Source organism: Oncorhynchus nerka, linkage group LG24, assembly GCF_034236695.1.
Source record: "Oncorhynchus nerka isolate Pitt River linkage group LG24, Oner_Uvic_2.0, whole genome shotgun sequence".
NCBI classification, from domain to species: Eukaryota; Metazoa; Chordata; class Actinopteri; order Salmoniformes; family Salmonidae; genus Oncorhynchus; species Oncorhynchus nerka.
Window position 1 is genome coordinate 43,473,860 of NC_088419.1, and position 18,202 is coordinate 43,492,061.

At 44.3% G+C, this 18,202-nt stretch overlaps 1 protein-coding gene across 1 annotated transcript in view; it reads left to right on the plus strand.

Moving 5' to 3' along the window:
• LOC135564238 (utrophin-like) overlaps positions 1 to 18,202 on the plus strand; it is a 71,679-nt gene that overhangs the window by 31,727 nt on the left and 21,750 nt on the right. The window contains exons 4-7 of the mRNA XM_065008494.1: positions 478 to 614; positions 6,553 to 6,591; positions 6,967 to 7,032; positions 9,587 to 9,652. Of these exons, the coding sequence (XP_064864566.1) occupies positions 478 to 614; positions 6,553 to 6,591; positions 6,967 to 7,032; positions 9,587 to 9,652 (308 nt within the window). The remainder of the gene's footprint in view (positions 1 to 477; positions 615 to 6,552; positions 6,592 to 6,966; positions 7,033 to 9,586; positions 9,653 to 18,202) is intronic.

Consider the following 18,202-nt stretch of genomic DNA (forward strand, 5'->3'; position numbering starts at 1 on the left):
CTGAACAATTAATCAAATTGCCACCCGGACTATTTACATTGACCCCTCCCCCCCTTTTGTTTTTACACTGCTGCCAATTGCTGTTAATTATCTATGCATAGTCACTTTACCCCTACCTACAGTACATTAACAAATTACCTCAACTAACCTGTACCCCGCACATTGACTTGGTACCGGTACCCCCTGTATATAGCCTCGTTATTTTATTGTTACTTTTTATTTATTTTTTACTTTAGTTAATTTAGTAAATACTTTCTTAATTCTATTTTTTGAACTGCATTGTTGGTTAAGGGCTTGTAAGTAAGCATTTTGCGGTAAGGTCTGTTGTATTCGGCACGTGACAAATACAATTGGATTTGATTTGAAATTTGGTTGCTAATTAACTCATTAACGAGGAAGACAGAAAAAAAACATATATTTAACACACACTTCCTCCTCTCCGTCTTACAATCTTTCTCCTCTCTTTCTCTCCTCCAGACCACGTCAGGTGAGGACATGCGTGATTTCACCAAGGTGCTGAAAAACAAGTTCCGCTCCAAGAAGTACTTTGCCAAGCACCCCCGTTTGGGCTATTTACCAGTCCAGACTGTTCTTGATGGAGACAATATGGAGATGTAAGTGCCTTGAAGGGATGGTCTCGTCGTGTTGCCCTCCTGTCAAGACTTTAATTTACACTCCCTGTGTGTTTATTTACCTGTCTGCGGAGCGTTATACCCTCTGGCAGACTCAGGCAATTTATCCCCTGTGTAGCACAGAGCTGTAGCACAGGGTTGCTGCTCTGCTGTGGAGTGAGTCTGTCTGGATTTACGCTGGTCGCTCGCTCAGCCACACATAAATCCTCAGTAATGGTGTTTAACTATTGCAGATTATGCAGATGCTAGAGACAGGTGGCGGGAGGTGTGAGTTATGTCCCCCTCTCTGTCTCCATCAACTAGTAGCTTCAACGAATGTCTCTCTTTCTCCCCACATCTCTTTATCTCACCCCTTTTTGATATATCCTCCTCTATCAGTATCTTTCCATCTCTGTACGTCTCTCTCTCTCTCTTTCTCTCTCTCTCCTTCACACAGACACACACTCACGCACGCACATTCCAGATCTATACAGCCACTCCTCAGATCGATTACCCCACCATCCTCATTCCACTCATCTCTGTCTTGCTTTTCCTCCCTCCTCTCTCTGTGCCTAAGACATAAAATACATTACCAAAAGTATGTGGACACCTGTTCGTCAAAATTCTAATTCCAAAATCATTGATATTGAGGTCGAGCACTGAGGCTGGGCGATTAGGCCTGGCTTGCAGTCGGTGTTCCAATTCATCCCAAAGGTGTTCGATGGGGTTAAGGTCAGGGCTCTCTGCAGGCAGGTCAAGTTCTTCCACACCAATCTTGACAATCCTTTTCTGTATGGACCTCGCTTTGTGCACAGGAGCATTGTCATGCTGAAAAGGGAAAGGGCCTTTACCAAACTGTTGCCACAAAATTGGAAGCACAGTGTTGTCTAGAATGTGATTGAATACTGTAGCATTAAAATTTCCCTTCACTGGAACTAACGGGCCTAGCCCGAACTATGAAAAACAGCCCCAGATCATTATTCCTCCTCCACCAAACTTTACAGTTGGCACTATGCATTGGGGCAGGTAGCATATACCTGGCATCCGCCAAAATCAGATTTGTCTGTCGGACTGCCAGATGGTGAAGCGTGATTCATCACTCCAGAGAATGCATTTCCATTGCTCCAGAGTCCAATGGCTGCGAGCTTTACACCACTCCAGCCTATTCTTGGCATTGTGCATGCTGATCTTAGGCTTGTCTGTGTGGCTGATCGGCCATGGAAACCCAGTTCATGAAGCTCCCGACAAACAGTTATTGTGCTGACATTGGATCCAGAGGCAGGTTGGAACTTGGTAGTGAGTGTTGCAACCAAAGCCAGATGATGTTTACACGCTTCAGCACTCGGTGGTCCCATTCTGTAAGCTTGTGTGGCCTACCATTTTGCGGCTGAGCCGTTGTTGCTCCTAGACACTTCCACTTTACAATAGCAGCACTTACAGTTGACCGGGGCAGCTCTAGCAGGGCAGAAATCCGAACGGTGGCATCCTATGACGGTGCCACATTGAAAGTCACTAAGCTCTTCAGTAAGGCCATTCTACTGCCGATGCTAGTCTATGGAGATTGCATGATTGTGTGCTCGATATTATACACTTGTCAGCAACAGGTGTGGCTGAAATAGTTTGAAGAGGTGTCCACATACTTTAGTAAATATTGTGTACCACCTGCAGTGGTGCGTACTTGACAAATGCCTTTAAAAGGTGGAGAAAAGGTCGAAAATTGGGAAGGGATTCTTTGAAATGGTGCCTTGTAGAAATATGACTGTTCAAAAAATAATCACACACACTGTTAACTCCCTCCCACCTGCTCTTCCTTCATTACACGACAAATGGGATTTCTAACAAAGAGACATATGTTAATTTGAAAGACGCATTGGAGCCACCTACCTTGCTGTGTTATGTGTCGTTCGCCACCCTTATTTGTGAGAGCTCAGGATAAGGCTGTACACTACATTAACTCTAGCAGGGAGTCTGATGAGTTTAGGAGTTGTGTGGGTTGGAGTTTGAGCACGTGCATTTGGGGACTCATCTTAAAACACATTAACTCAGACTTTTGTGTGGAGTCAATAACACACAATAACACAGAGATGTACACGTTCTGACAAACACAAACACACACTTCTGTCAACCCGAGCAGAGGTGGCAGTAGCGAGCGCGGGCTAATGAAATTCCTCCTGAACATATGGCAGTGTTTCTGTGTTCCCAGCACCCTCTCTGTCTGTCTGTCAAGCAAGGAAAGGTGTCGGAGTGCATATGTGTTGTTTACCCCCCTTATAGAGGAGAGGAGAGGGTGATAGAGGATGAGTGGAGAGGGGAGGAAAGAACATTGTTAACAGACATTGTTAACCTTTCTAGGGCAGGCGTTCTGCTAGCGGAACCCCTCCACAACATTCCTCTGAAAAGGCCGTGCGCAAAATTCAAAAATAGTTTTTAGAAATATGTAACTTTCACACATTAACAAGTCCAATACAGCAAATGAAAGATAAACATCTTGTTAATCTACCCATCATGTCCGATTTCAAAAATGCTTTACAGCGAAAGCACAACATATGTTTGTTAGATATTAGCCAAGTCAAAAAAAGAGACATTTTTCCAGCCAGAGAGGAGTCACAAAAAGCAGAAATATAGATAAAATGAATCACTAACCTTTGATGATCTTCATCAGATGACACTCATAGGACATCATGTTACACAATACATGTATATTTTGTTCGATACTGTGCATATTTACATTGGCGCGTTACGTGCAGTAATGTTTTGATTCCAAAACATCCGGAGAGTTTGCAGAAATACTTATCATAAACATTGATAAAAGATTCAACTGTTATTCACAGAATTAAAGATAGACTTCTCCTTAATGCAACCGCTGTGTCAGATTTCAAAGAAACTTTACGGAACCCAAAACAGCCAGAGGAATATCCGCCATTTTGGAGTCAACAGAAGTTAGAAATTACACCATAAATATTCACTTACCTTTGATGATCTTCATCAGAAGGCACTCCCAGGAATCCCAGTTCGACAATGAATGACTGATTGTTCCATAAAGTTCCATAAAGTCCATCATTTATGTCCAAATAGCCACTTGTTGTTAGCGTGTTCAGCCCAGTAATCCATCTTCATGAAGCGCAGGTACTTAGTCCAGACAAAAACTCGAAAAGTTCCATTACAGTCCTTTAGAAACATGTCAAACGATGTATGGAATTAATCTTTAGGATGTTTTTAACATAAAACATCAATAATGTTCCAACCGGAGAATTCCTATGTCTGAAGAAAAGCACTGGAACGAGAGGTAACTCTGTCGGGAGCGCGCGTCATGAGACCAAGGCACTCTGCCAGACCACTGACTCAAAGAGGTCTCATGAGCCCCTCCTTTATAGTAGAATCCTCATTAAAGTTTCTAAAGGCGGTTGACATCTAGTGGAAGCCGTAGGAAGTGCAACTTCATCCATATCGCAATGTGTATTCCGGAGGCCAAGCTTTGAAAGACTACAAACCTCAGATGTCCCACTTCCTGGCTGGATTTATCTCAGGTTTTCGCCTGCCATATGAGTTCTGTTATACTCACAGACATCATTCAAACAGTTTTAGAAACGTCAGAGTGTTTTCTATCCAATACGAATAATAATATGCATATATTAGCATCTGGGACAGAGTCGGAGGCATTTCACTCTGGGCATGCTATTCATCCAAAAGTGAAAATGCTGCCCCCTATCCCAAAAGAGATTTAAGTTAAAAAGTGAGTGTCAGGGCAGCTTGTCCCTCAAGACCTGTTGAGCTGCACTGGCATACAGGTGAGTTTGAAATAATCAGGATTGAATTGGATTTAATACGTGTTTTGGTATTCAGTGAAAATATAGAATATATAATACAACATCATGCAAACAATAATGATAAGGCAAACCTTTTGCTACCAGTATGGAACACTCAACACATGCAACAGTGTGTGTGTGTGTGTGTGTGGGGGGGGGGGTATGTTGGTGTGCCATGTAGGCTAGTTGTTGTAGAAACTCCAGCAACATCTCTGTATGGTATCACATTTGACACCACAGTATATTCAGCACTCTGCACACACAACATCATGTGATCAAGGCTTTGCATATGAAAATGCCCTTCCCTCCCCTTCATTTTCAGAGTCAGTGTGGGAGTCTACTGTTGGCTTTGTACATACCAGTCAGTCCCTTTCCCTAATACACAAATACACAAAGTCTCCCTGATGGTGCCAGGGACATGCTTCAATGCAGAGACAAGTTTTTGTTTAGGTGTGAATTTCAATGAAACTGTTTTTTTCATGCAATGTGTTTAAAAATAATTTGAAGAATTGTTTTTACCAGAAAATAGTTAAGCCAACAGTTATTCCTTCACATTTTGTCAGAAAGGGGCTACTAAGTGTATTACGACTATTCTATATCAGGGGTATACATTGAACATGTTTGTGTTTGTCATGTGTTCATTGTGAATTTCTAACTTTTTTCTATAGTTGCTGGTTTTTAACAGTGACAATATCATTCCTGTAGATCACGGTGGTTAAATGTGGTTACTCAGTATATCCAGGGAGGTTGGCTGTAGCTGCGCTGTCCTTTGGCCTGCTGCCATCCCAGGGAAAAGTGAACTCTTAAGGCCCAGCATCACTGACTCTCCAGGCCCCTTACTCCTGCTGCCTGTACTCTATACAGCAGCAGCACCAACATTAGGCAGAGCTAAACGCTCCAAAGTTCGTCCTCTCTCCTTCCTCCCTCGCTCTCTTCATCTTTTTCATAAGATGGCACCCATCCAGCCTGTCATGAGAAAAATTGGAGGAGAGAAAACCGTCTCATCACAGCAGTGTGTCTGTCTGGTTTTGAAAAAATTATACCAAAACCCTAGTTGGTGTTGTCCTCTCTAAAAAAAAAATCCTTATGTCACCAGTTAACGGGGGTGCACAAAGTGCTAGCAGACTGCAGACAGCAGTCCCAAATAGCGAAATCTCTCCTTCACTGAGTGATCATGTACAATAGGAGTCTCATTTTGGCAGAGAAGTGAATACAGCTTTCTTTACCAATGCGAGACACACACATCCACAATTCAGCATTTTGCGTTTGAATGTCTCCACTTTCTTATTGCGAACTATAACACAAGGAGTGATCTAACTTTCAGAGCTCACAAGCAATTACCTTTAGCATCTCAAACGTCCTTTCCTTCTCTTCCTGTCACATTTATATTTAGCAACTGTTATTTTTCGGTACATTAAATTCATTTTTTTCGGCACTGTGCATTACAAGTTTAGACATTTTGAAGTCTGCAAATTAAATGTAACTGTAATAAGGGAATGGCACAGATAGGATATGGTATTTTGATAATCTCGGTAATGCTGGCAAATGTCAAGTAAGCCTAATAATAGCTGCACATTTGTCCTTGCAATCAGTGCTGAAATTAAAAGGCATACTTTGCTACTACAGTAAATACAGGCTTGGAGCTGCATAGCCTTTGCTTGTAAGTTAATATTCCACTAAACTGATTAAATAGGAACTCAGTTACAATATCACTTGGAACTTAATAGTTTAATTACTAGAAACCATTGGACCATAGGCTTAAGACGAAAGGGAAGATTTTATTTGGAGCTGGCTTTGAGAATAGGATAAACTTGCTCCTAAGGTCAGTGTATTTTCCTCTATAATAGTAAAGGTTAGGATTTGGTGTGGGCAAGCTGATACTAGACCTGTGCCTAAGGGCAACATCTACCTGGTGTGCTGCGCGCTCCTGTTGTCACACACTTCTGGCTGTACCAAGCATCGACCCTCTTATGCTGTTGGTTGGAACCCTACCACATGTACTCTCCTCCTGTTGTATTTGGTTCTTGAACGTGTTCCTGTTATGTGGTCCTAAATATAGATTTTCTGTGGTGCCTTTCCTCTCCTCTCCTCTCCTCCCCTCCCCTCCCCTCCCCTCCCGTCTGTTTCTCTTGCAGTCCCGTCACTCTCATCAGCATGTGTCCGGAGCAGTATGAGTGAGTATCTGCATGTGTCCCCCTCCAGATCAGAACGTTCCCCGACATCTAAAACTCACCACCCCAACCATCCCCACTCAGCCGTCACACCGCATGTTGCCTGTCTGCCCGATCTACCAAGCAAGCACTTCCTCCTCCTCTTCCTCACAGCATCCTCTTCCTCCTAACATCCTTTCATCCCACTAGCGGTGCAGTAACTCCTGACTGGCTACCTAGATCATCAAAATCTTCTGTTGTTGATTTGTTTGTTTATTTATTTATTATATTCATTGATTTCTCGCTGCTGATTTGATTTGATTTTGTAATCAGTCTTTTTGGTTGTGTTATTGTGTCTCATTTTTTACCCATCTCCACCCTTCCATTCCCCCTCTCCAGGCTTTCCCAGTCACCCCAGCTCTCTCATGATGACACTCATTCCAGGATAGAGCAGTACGCTAGCAGGTACTGTACGCTTCCATCACACAAACTTTGCACACACTTGGTCGTGTAGAAGTTGAGAATATATACAGTGCATTCGGAAAGTATTCAGACCCCTTCATTTTTTACACATTTGGTTATGTTACAGCCTTATTCTAAAATGGATGAAAAACATTTTCCCTCATCAATCTACAAACAAAACCCCATTATGACAAATGTTTGCAATTTAAAAAAAAAATATGACACTCGAAATTGCATTGTTTCCATTGATCATCCTTGAGATGTTTTTACAACTTGATTGGAATCCATCTGTAGTAAATTCAATTGATTGGACATGATCTGGAAAGGCATACACCTGTCAAAATATTGTCCCACAGTTGACAGTGCATTGTAGAACAAAAACCAAGCCATGAGGTCAAAGGAATTGTCCGTAGAATGCCAAGACAGGATTGTGTTGAGGCACAGATCTGGGGAAGGGTACCAAAGCATTTCTGCAGCACTGAAGGTCCCGAAGAACACAGTGGCCTCCATCATGTATGGAAGAAGTTTGGAACCATCAAGACTCTTCCTAGAGCTTGCTGCCCGGCCAAACTGAGCAATCGGGGGAGAAGGGCCTTGGTCAGGGAGGTAACCAAGATCCCGATGGTCACTCTGACAGAGCTCCAGAGTTCCTCTGTGGAGATGGGAGAACCTTCCAGAAGGACAACCATCTCTGGGGCACTCCACCATGCAGGCCTTTATGGTAGAGTGGCCAGATGGAATCCACTCCTCAGTAAAAGGCACATGAAAGCCCGCTTGGAGTTTGTTAAAAGGGCTCTCAGACCATGAGAAAAAAAATGTGGTCTGATGAAACCAACATTGAGCTCATCATCACGTCTGGAGGAAACCAGGACCCGCTCATCACCTGGCCAATACCATCCCTACTGTGAAGCATTGTGGTGGCACCATCATGTTGTCGGGATGTTTTTCAACGGCAGGGACTGGGAGACTAGTCAGGATCGAGGGAAAGATTAATGGAGCAAAGTACAGAGAGATCCTTGATTATAACCTGCTCCAAAGCGCTCAGGACCTCAGACTGGGGCGAAGGTTCACCTTCCAACAGGCCAACGACCCTTAGCACACAGCCAAGGCAATGCAGAAGTGGCTTCGGGACAAGTCTCTGAATGTCCTTGAATGGCCCAGCTACAGCCCGGACTTGAACCAGATCGAACATCTCTGGAGGGACCTGAAAATTGCTGTGCAGCAACGCTCCCCATCCAACCTGACAGAGCTTGATATGATTGAGAGCTTGAGAGGATCTGCAGAATGGGAGAAACTCCCCAAATACAGGTCTGCCAAGCTTATATTGTCCTACCCAAGAATACTCAAGGCTGTAATAGCTGCCAAAGGTGCTTCAACAAAGTACTGAGTAAAGGGTCTGAATACTTATGTAAATGTAATATTTCTGTTTTAGTTTAACGAAACAAAATGTGGAAAAAGGGGGTCTCAATTCTTTCCGAATGCAATGTATTACCGCCTATGTCGTCTACACTGTTGTCCATTAAATTAGAGACAGTAGGGCTAGCCTCCCTTGCAAATATTATGGTGCCCCCTCAGTTTCAGCCATTCCATATGCTATACCATCGAGAGCATCCTAACTGGTTGCGTCACCGCCTGGTATGGCAACTGCTCGGCCTCTGACCACAAGGCACTACAGAGGGTAGTGTGAATGGCCCAGTACATCACTGGGGCCAAGTTTCCTGACATCCAGGACCTCAATACCAGAGGAAGGCCCATAAAATTGCCAAAGAATCCAGCCACCCCAGTCATAGACTGTTCTCTCTGCTACTGCATGGCAAGCTGTACTGGAGCGCCAAGTCTAGGTCCAAAAGGCTTCTTAACAGCTTCTACTCCCAAGCCATAAAACTACTGAACAGCTAATCAAATGGCTACCCCCCCCCCTCCATATTTACACTGCTGCTACTCTCTGTTTACTCTCTGTTTATTACCTATGCATAGTCACATGTGACGAATAACATTTAATTTGATTTACACTGACAGGATTTGACCACCTGGTCTGACCCATCCTTCCCTTTCATGAACCATTAACCCACAGCTCAATGCACGTCACTGTTACCAGTTAACAAGCTGCCTTGACGCACACACACGCAAACATACACATACTGTACATGCAGACTCTGTATTAGCATACAAGCCCTATCCCAGTGTTAGCCGTGGGCCAGTGTAGGGCCAGTAATCCACTGTGTTCCCTTCCCAACCACATGGATCTATCACAACAACAACACTCCACCCGTGCCCAATGGGATTGGACCAGTGTGGTTCTGAACCTCTCATCCCAGTTACTGTACTGTAATCCATCTCATGTCATAATTGGATCCCATATTGTAGTGGCTGATCCTCTGGCTGTTGGACTGAACTCTGTCTGAATGTCAGATGTCTGTTGTCCACTCGTTATGTCACATTTCATCCGGTCACCTAGAATGGTGCACTAGCCAGCAGCAGTTTCTTCTGTACCCAGTAATGCTTCGTAGGCATTGACCCCCAACTTAACGTTCATTAACTCATCTGTGTTTCTCAGACTGGCTCAGATGGAACGCTCCAATGGTTCTCTGCCCACTGACAGCAGCTCAACTACAGGAAGCATGTAAGTAAACATTAGTAACCACAAGTAACCATTAGTAAACATTAGGTTTCTCCGTTACCCTACTGTCCACCTACTTGTCAACCTTGAGGTTAGACTAATGGACTTCATATCTCTGTCATGACTACCTGTGTTATGTTTGGCTCTGTGGACTGTCTCACCCTGCCATAAAATATTGAAGTCTCTCAGTTAATTCATGTGTTAGAGCTTTGAGTGGCATAAAAAAAATATTTATAATGATTATATATGATTATTATTGTCATTATTTGGTCTATGATAATAATTGAACAAGCAGAGAACAATAGATCGAAAAGAGGATGCGGAGAGGATGGGGGAGAAGGAGGAGAAATGGAGATGGAAAAACAGAGAGGGAGGAGAAGAGTTTGAAAGATAAGGATGAAAAGAGTTTGTTAAAGCGAGAAAGATGGTTTGCTTTGATATAGATGAATGATCTTGGAGTGGGAAGATGGTTATGGGAAGAGAGAACTTTCAAGAGAAAAGGCGGGGCGAGAGAGGGAGAGGGGATGACAAAAGATAGAGAGGCGGTAAGTAATACTGAAGCCGCAGATTTGTGTGTGTGTCTGTCTGAGGGAGAGAGAGAAAGAGAGAGAGAGTTTGAGAGTGTTAAGACCTAATCCCAACTGAGATTCTTATCAGGGGAATGAGTTCTCTGAGCTCTCTGACGCCCTCTGAGGTCACACACACACACACACACACACACAGCTCTCTGTACACCCTCTGGTGCTATGATCCTGTGTTTAGAAGGGGGTTAGAATGTGATGATCCCTCAACCTGCTCTGATAAGAGGGAGGAAGCCGAGCTGAAGTCTGCAGATATCACTCAGATGATCTGCATGTGTGCACATGTGCGTTCACTTATGCACATGTGGGATTTGGAAATGGTTTTCAGTGAGGACACGTTGGAAAAAATCTATCCACACACGAAGGCGCATCAGGCATGTTTGAGGGAGCGGGAGACAACCTCGTGAGAGAAAAACATAATCAGGAACACGGTGAGCATGATAGACAGATTGGAGAGGGATAAGAGAGTGACAGAAATATGGAAGAAGTGTGAGCCCTGTAGCACTCTATAGCCATGAAATACCTTGAAGGCTGGTCATGGCTCTGTCCAATTCGCATATCGCCGCAAGAGATCAACAAATGACGCAATCACTATTGCACTCCACTCTGCCCTCACCCACCTGGACAAAAGGAATATCTATGTAAAAATAGAGGGGGTTAGTACTACTCCAAGCTCAGGACTCTGGGTCTGAACACCCCCATATGCAACTGGATCCTGGCGAGGGTAGTAACAACACATCCACCATGCTGACCATCAACACAGGGGCCCCTCATGTGTGTGTGTTTGGTCCCCTTCTGTACTCCCTGTTCATCTACGACTGAGTGGCCGCGCACGACTCTAACACATTTACATTTACATTTAAGTCATTTAGCAGACGCTCTTATCCAGAGCGACTTACAAATTAGTGCATCTAAATCTTTTAAGGGGGGGGGGGGTGAGAAGGATTACTTTATCCTATCCTAGGTATTCCTGAAAGAGGTGGGGTTTCAGGTGTCTCCGGAAGGTGGTGATTGACTCCGCTGTCCTGGCGTCGTGAGGGAGTTTGTTCCACCATTGGGGGGCCAGAGCAGCGAACAGTTTTGACTGGGCTGCGCGGGAACTGTACTTCCTCAGTGGTAGGGAGGCGAGCAGGCCAGAGGTGGATGAACGCAGTGCCCTTGTTTGGGTGTAGGGCCTGATCAGAGCCTGGAGGTACTGAGGTGCCGTTCCCCTCACAGCTCCGTAGGCAAGCACCATGGTCTTGTAGCGGATGCGAGCTTCAACTGGAAGCCAGTGGAGAGAGCGGAGGAGCGGGGTGACGTGAGAGAACTTGGGAAGGTTGAACACCAGACGGGCTGTGGCGTTCTGGATGAGTTGTAGGGGTTTAATGGCACAGGCAGGGAGCCCAGCCAACAGCGAGTTGCAGTAATCCAGACGGGAGATGACAAGTGCCTGGATTAGGACCTGCGCTGCTTCCTGTGTGAGGCAGGGTCGTACTCTGCGGATGTTGTAGAGCATGAACCTACAAGAACGGGCCACCGCCTTGATGTTAGTTGAGAACGACAGGGTGTTGTCCAGGATCACGCCAAGGTTCTTAGCGCTCTGGGAGGAGGACACAATGGAGTTGTCAACCGTGATGGCGAGATCATGGAACACCATCATCAAGTTTGCTGACAACACAGCGGTGGTAAGACTGATCACCGATGACAATGAAGCAGCCTATAGGGAGAACGTCAGAGACATTGCAGTGTGGTGCCAGGACAACAACCACTTCCTCGAAGTCAGTAAGACAAAGCAGCTGATCGTGGACTACAGGAAACGGCAGGGCAAGTAGTGGAGTGGGTCGAGAGCTTTAAGTTCCTCTGTGTCCTTATAACTGAGATTAACATGGTCCAGACACACCCACACAGTTGGGAAGAGGGCACGTAAGCACCATAAGGACCTCTACACCAGGTGGTGTCAGAGGAAGACCCAAACAATTGTCAAAGACTCCAGCCACCCAAACCGTAGACGGTTCTCTCTGTTACCGCACAGCAAGCGGTACCGGAGCGCCATGTCTAAGACCAACAGGATCCTAAGCAGCTTCCACCCCAGGCCATAAGACTGCTAAACAAGATTGCTAAATAGCTGATCAAATGGCTACCCAGACTACCTGCATTGACCCTTTCTTGCACTGACTGCACACACACTGGACACACACACACATAGCACACGCACACATGCATACTGATGACACACACTCACCAACATTCACACTCACCACATTACACGGCTGCTACTGTCTATTTCCTATCCTGTTACCTAGTCACTTTACCCCTACCTATACAGTATGTACGTAGCTACCTCAATTACCTTGTACCCCTTGTACACATCGACTCGGTACTGGTACTCCCTGTATATAGCCATGTTACTTTAACTCATTATTGTTATTCATTGTGTAATTATCATTATGCCACTAGAGATTTTTTGCAATTTTCTTTCGTATCTTCGAATCAAACGTTATTTGTCACATGCGCTGAATACAACAAGTGTAGACTTTACCGTGAAATGCTTACTTACAAGCCATTAACCAACAGTGCAGTTCAAGAAGAGTTAAGAAAATATTTGCAAGTAGACTAAAATAAAAAGTATGAATAAAATGCAACGCAACACAATAAGAATAACACTAACGAGGCTATATACAGGGGGCACCGGTACCGACTCAGTGTGCAGGGTAATTTGTACATGTAGGTGGGTGTGAAGTGACTATGCATTGATAATAAACAGCGAGTAGCAGCAGTGTACAAAAGGGAGGGGGGTGCAATGTAAATTGTCTGGTGCCGATTTTATTAATTGTTCAGCAGTCTTATGACTTGGGGGTAGAAGCTGTTAAGGGGCCTTTTGGTCCTAGACTTAGCACTCCGGTACCGCTTGCCGTGCGGTAGTAGAGAAAACAGTCTATAACTTGGGTGACTGGAGTCTCTGACAATTTTATGTGCTTTCCTCTGACACCATCTATTGTATAGGTCCTGGATAGCAGGAAGCTTGGCCCCAGTGATGTACTGGGCCGTTCGCACTACCCTCTGCAGCGCCTTACAGTCAGATACCGAGCAGTTGCCATACCAGGCGGTGATGCAACCGGTCAGGATGCTCTCTATGGTGCAGCTGTAGAACCTTTTGAGGGTCTGGGTACCAATGCCGAAACTTTTGTCTTGCCCTCTTCACAACTGTCTTGGTATGTTTGGACCATGATAGTTCGTTGACGATGTGGACACCAAGGAACACGAAACTCTCGACCCGCTCCACTACAGCCCAATCGATGTAATTGGGGGCCTGGTTTTCCTGTTGTTCACAATCAGGTCCTTTGTCTTGCTTTGTCTTGCTCACATTGATGGAGAGGTTGTTGTCCTGGCACCACACTGCCATTTCTCTGACCTCCTCCCTATAGGCCGTCTCATCATTTCAGTGATAAGCCCTCTTTTTCTTAACTCTGCGTTATTGGAAAAAGACCTGTAAGTAAGCAGTTCACTGTTAGTCTACACCTGTTGTTTTACGAAGCATGTAACAAAATACAATTTGATTTTGTGAGTGTCCAAGTGTCCATACTCACGTGTGTTTGTGTTCCTTTCAGCCATCTGCCCCCACACCTCCCTCTGTCCGCCTGCCCTCTCTGCTAAAAAACTCTATTTTAAAACAGCTGTTGCTCGAAACACCCCAAAGTACTGTTTCACCACAGTAACGGCCTGAACATGCTTTTTGCTCTGATTACACCCTTACCTAACAATGTGATCTGCTTCGGATCGATGAGAGGAAAGAGGGAGGAAAAGACGGATGGATAGAGATTATATTTTTTTACAGGGCCAGACACAAGTGATAGGTGAAGGATGATGATTATGAGGATGAGGAAGGTTAATGTGATAGCTCCATTAGAAGTAGCAGAGTAAAAACAGCCTCCAGGCTCAAACTACTTATTCTCTCATCAGCTCAGTAAGTACACCCACTGTAAGGATTTTTCTACACCTTTCTGCTCTGGTAATATCCCATTATATAGCTTACTTTCATTATGTTTTGACACTTATTTTCTCAAGTAGATTCTAGGGCTGGGAATTGACAGGGAGCTCACGATACGATATCGTCACCATACTTAGGTGTCGATACGATATGTATTGCTGTTCTCACGATTCTATATGTATTGTGATTCAATACTGTGATTTTACTGCGATTTGATGTTCCAAACATCATTGCTCACCCTACGTCTGCTGAAGAGGGACAAGAGAGAGCCACGATAAAATGAGTTTTGATCAGTCATGGAAATAAAAGTGCTGAAAAAAAATAGTCTCCCTATTTAAAAAGAAGATGGAGAACAGGCTGTGAAGGAAAAATACTGAGTTTTGGTGCAGGTACAGCAAACTAGCGCAACATTTTTATTGTGATATTGTCAAAACGATACAATAGGATATATCGTCAAATTATATCCTGATATGTTAATGTAGATTTTTTTCCCCATTCACTAGTAGATTTCCCCCTCTACACATTTATAAAAATACATTTTATTGTATTTTTTGAAAGGTAATGCTAAAACGGTAAAGTGCGTCAGACGTTTTGCGATGAGGATAAAATTTGTCAATGTTCTCCTAATTTTGTTTTAACTCCAAGACTGCGCCCTGTGTCAGTTGTAACAGGCAAATTAGCGATGCTTCCTTTAAAAGGATTAATTGCCTGGAATCTGTGGACAAACGTGTTAACACCCGTAAATCCTGTCTAAGCTGTGTGATGCGTTTGGACGGCGGCCAGGCTTAACACTGAGTTCAGCATGTACTCCGCTAAGGATTCATTCTGATTCCCTTTTATGTCACGCTTAATGATTTCAATCATTTTTTAAAGAGTCATATCTAGGTCTGTTCCACCTACACTTGATCTTTCGAGAGTTCTTCATCTCTCCAACACCACCTGTGTCTTAGAACGCTCAGTTATACACACACACATATACGTCTTTAATTGTGTGTGTTTGTTGTTGTGCTGTGCATTTGTGTCCAGGCAAGCCAGAGAGCTGCTTATTATGTGTTATCTCCAGCCAGTGTGGTCATTGATGCTGCTGTTAATCACCAAGGTGCCAGGATTCTGCCTGTGCTTCCTCTCTTCTCTGTCTCCTTCTCCCCAGTAGTTCAATCCCTCTCTTTCTAACCGCCCTATGTGACTCTTCCTTTTTCTTCATATGTTTCTCTCTCTCTCCCTCTCGCTCTGTCCCTCCCTTCTTCCTTCCTTTTCTCCCTCCATCAACTCCGCTCTTACACACCATCTGATTTGGCTCTAGTAAAATCAAGCTTTACCTATGGGCTTAAACCAGGCTTCTCATTCAACTCTGTATTAAATTTACCCACTTTGCATCACAGAGGAAAAACTACACAAAAATCCCCTGAAATGAACCATTTGATAACCCCCCCTCTCCTCCCCCTCAAACCTCCACACAACCGACTCCATAGCACCGGTCCCAGGAGAGAAAAGGTTTGAAATCTCATCTGAAGTATGGCATGAAAGAGTTCTCTGCCTAATTTGGTCACTCAGCTTCATTGGGATGCCTGTGCTTTGTGAAGTTCTAGGCACAGAGCCCTGAACACACTGTTGCAGTAAAGCTGGCAAAATTCTACCCTACCACTGTAAGGATCGACGCTGGTAGACGAGAAACGGGTACAGGGAGAACATTTAATTAGCAACGGACATGGAACAGGACAGAAACAGCGTCTGGACATAAACACATAACAGCATTAAAGCTGACACCGGGAACAAACGGGGGAGAAGACAGTTATAGAGAGGGTAATCAACAAGGTAATGGAGTCCAGATGAGTCCAATATTGCACAGCTGTAGGTAATGAAGGTGACAGGTGTGCATAATGAAGGGCAGCCAGGTGCCCTTCAAGCATGACGGGGATGGGCGCCTGCCGAGCCCACCGAGGCAAGACCTCTAGAGCCAGCTAAGGCGTGGAAACCCGACGAGCTAGCTGAGGCACCCCCGGTTCCATCAGCGACGACACCTGGACCCGACGTCACCAACCAAAAAATAAAGACCTCCCTGATGCTTCGTATAGTGGTGTCAGCATTATGTAAGGAACAGCGCTGGAGACGGGAAGCAGGTACAGGGAGAATATTTTTTTTAAACAACGGACTTGAAACAGAACAGGAACAGCGTCTGGGCAGGAGAAGGAGTCCAGGTGAGTCCAGTGAGAGCTAATGCGAGTAATGAAGGTGACAGGTGTGCGTAATGAAGGGCAGCCTGGCGCCCTCGAGTGCCAGAAAGGGAGAGAGGGAGAAGGTGTGACAATCACACTGTCCTTCTCTAACCCATACTATACATAACATGATCTCTTCCTTTCTCCTATTCTCTCTCCAACTTGTATTCTCTCTCTCTCTCTCTCTCTCTCTCTCTCTCTCTCTCTCACACACATACACTGTTTCTCTGTCTCTCATCCTGGCCCTATATGAGCACCTTCTCACACAGCTCTCCTTCCCGTTCCATATTCCCTCCCCATATCATAGAGTTGAAGTTGGAAGTTTACATACACTTAGGTTGGAGTCATTAAAACTTGTTTTTCAACCACTCCACAAATGTCTTGTTAACAAACTATAGTTTTGGCAAGTCGATTAGGACATCAACTTTGTGCATGACACGATTAATTTTTCCAACAATTGTTTACAGACAGATTATTTCACTTATAATTCACTGTATCACAATTCCAGTGGGTCAGAAGTTTACATACACTAAGTTGACTGTGCCTTTAAACAGCTTGGAAAATTCCAGAAAATGAAATCATGGCTTTAGAAGCTACTGATAGGCTAATTGACATAATTTGGGTCAATTGGAGGTGTACCTGTGGATGTATTTCAAGGCCTACCTTCAAACTCAGTGTCTCTTTGCTTAACATCATGGGAAAATAAAACAAATCAGCCAAGACCTCAGAAAAGAAATTGTAGACCTCCATTAATCTGGTTCATCCTTGGGAGCAATTTCCAAACGCCTGAAGGTACCAAGTTCATCTGTACGAACAATAGCACGCAAGTATAAACACCATGGGACCACGCAGCCATCATACCGCTCAGGAAGGAGACGCTTTCTGTCTCCTAGAGATGAATGTACTTTGGTGCAAAAAGTGCAAATCAATCCCAGAACAACAGCAAAGGACCTTGTGAAGATGTTGGAGGAAAAACAAGTTTGATATCGACATATCCTGAAAGGCCGTTCAGCAAGGAAGAAGCCACTGGTCCAAAACCAGCATAAAAAAGCCAGACTACGGTTTGCAACTGCACATGGGGACAAAGATCGTACTTTTTGGAGAAATGTCCTCCGAACTGATGGAACAAAAATAGAACTGATTGGCCATAATGACCATCGTTATGTTTGGAGGAAAAAGGGGGAGGCTTGCTTGCCGAAGAACACCATCCCAACCGTGAAGCACAAAGGTGGCAGCATCATGTTGTGGGGGTGCTTTGTTGCAGGAGGGACTGGTGCACTTCACAAAATGGAAGGCATCATGAGGTAGGAAAATTATGTGGATATATTGAAGCAACATTTCAAGACATCAGCCAGGAATTTAAAGCTTGGTTGCAAATGGGTCTTCCAAATGAACAATGACCTCAAGCATACGTCCAAATTTGTGACAAGATGGCTTAACCTCTTGCTTCTACTCGGGACGCTTGCGTCCCAACTAGAGCTCTGGAAATGCAAATGCGCTACGCTAAATGCTAATAGTATTAGTTAAAACTCAAATGTTCATTAAAATACACATGCAGGGTATCGAATTAAAGCTACACTCGTTGTGAATCCAGGCAACAAGTCAGATTTTTAAAATGCTTTTCGGCGAAAGCATGAGAAGCTATTATCTGATAGCATGAAACAATACACTACAACACAAAAGATCCGCAGGGGACGTAAACAAAATAATTAGCATTTCGGCGTTACACAAACCGCACAATAAAATAGAAAACATTCATTACCTTTCACCATCTTCTTTGTTGGCA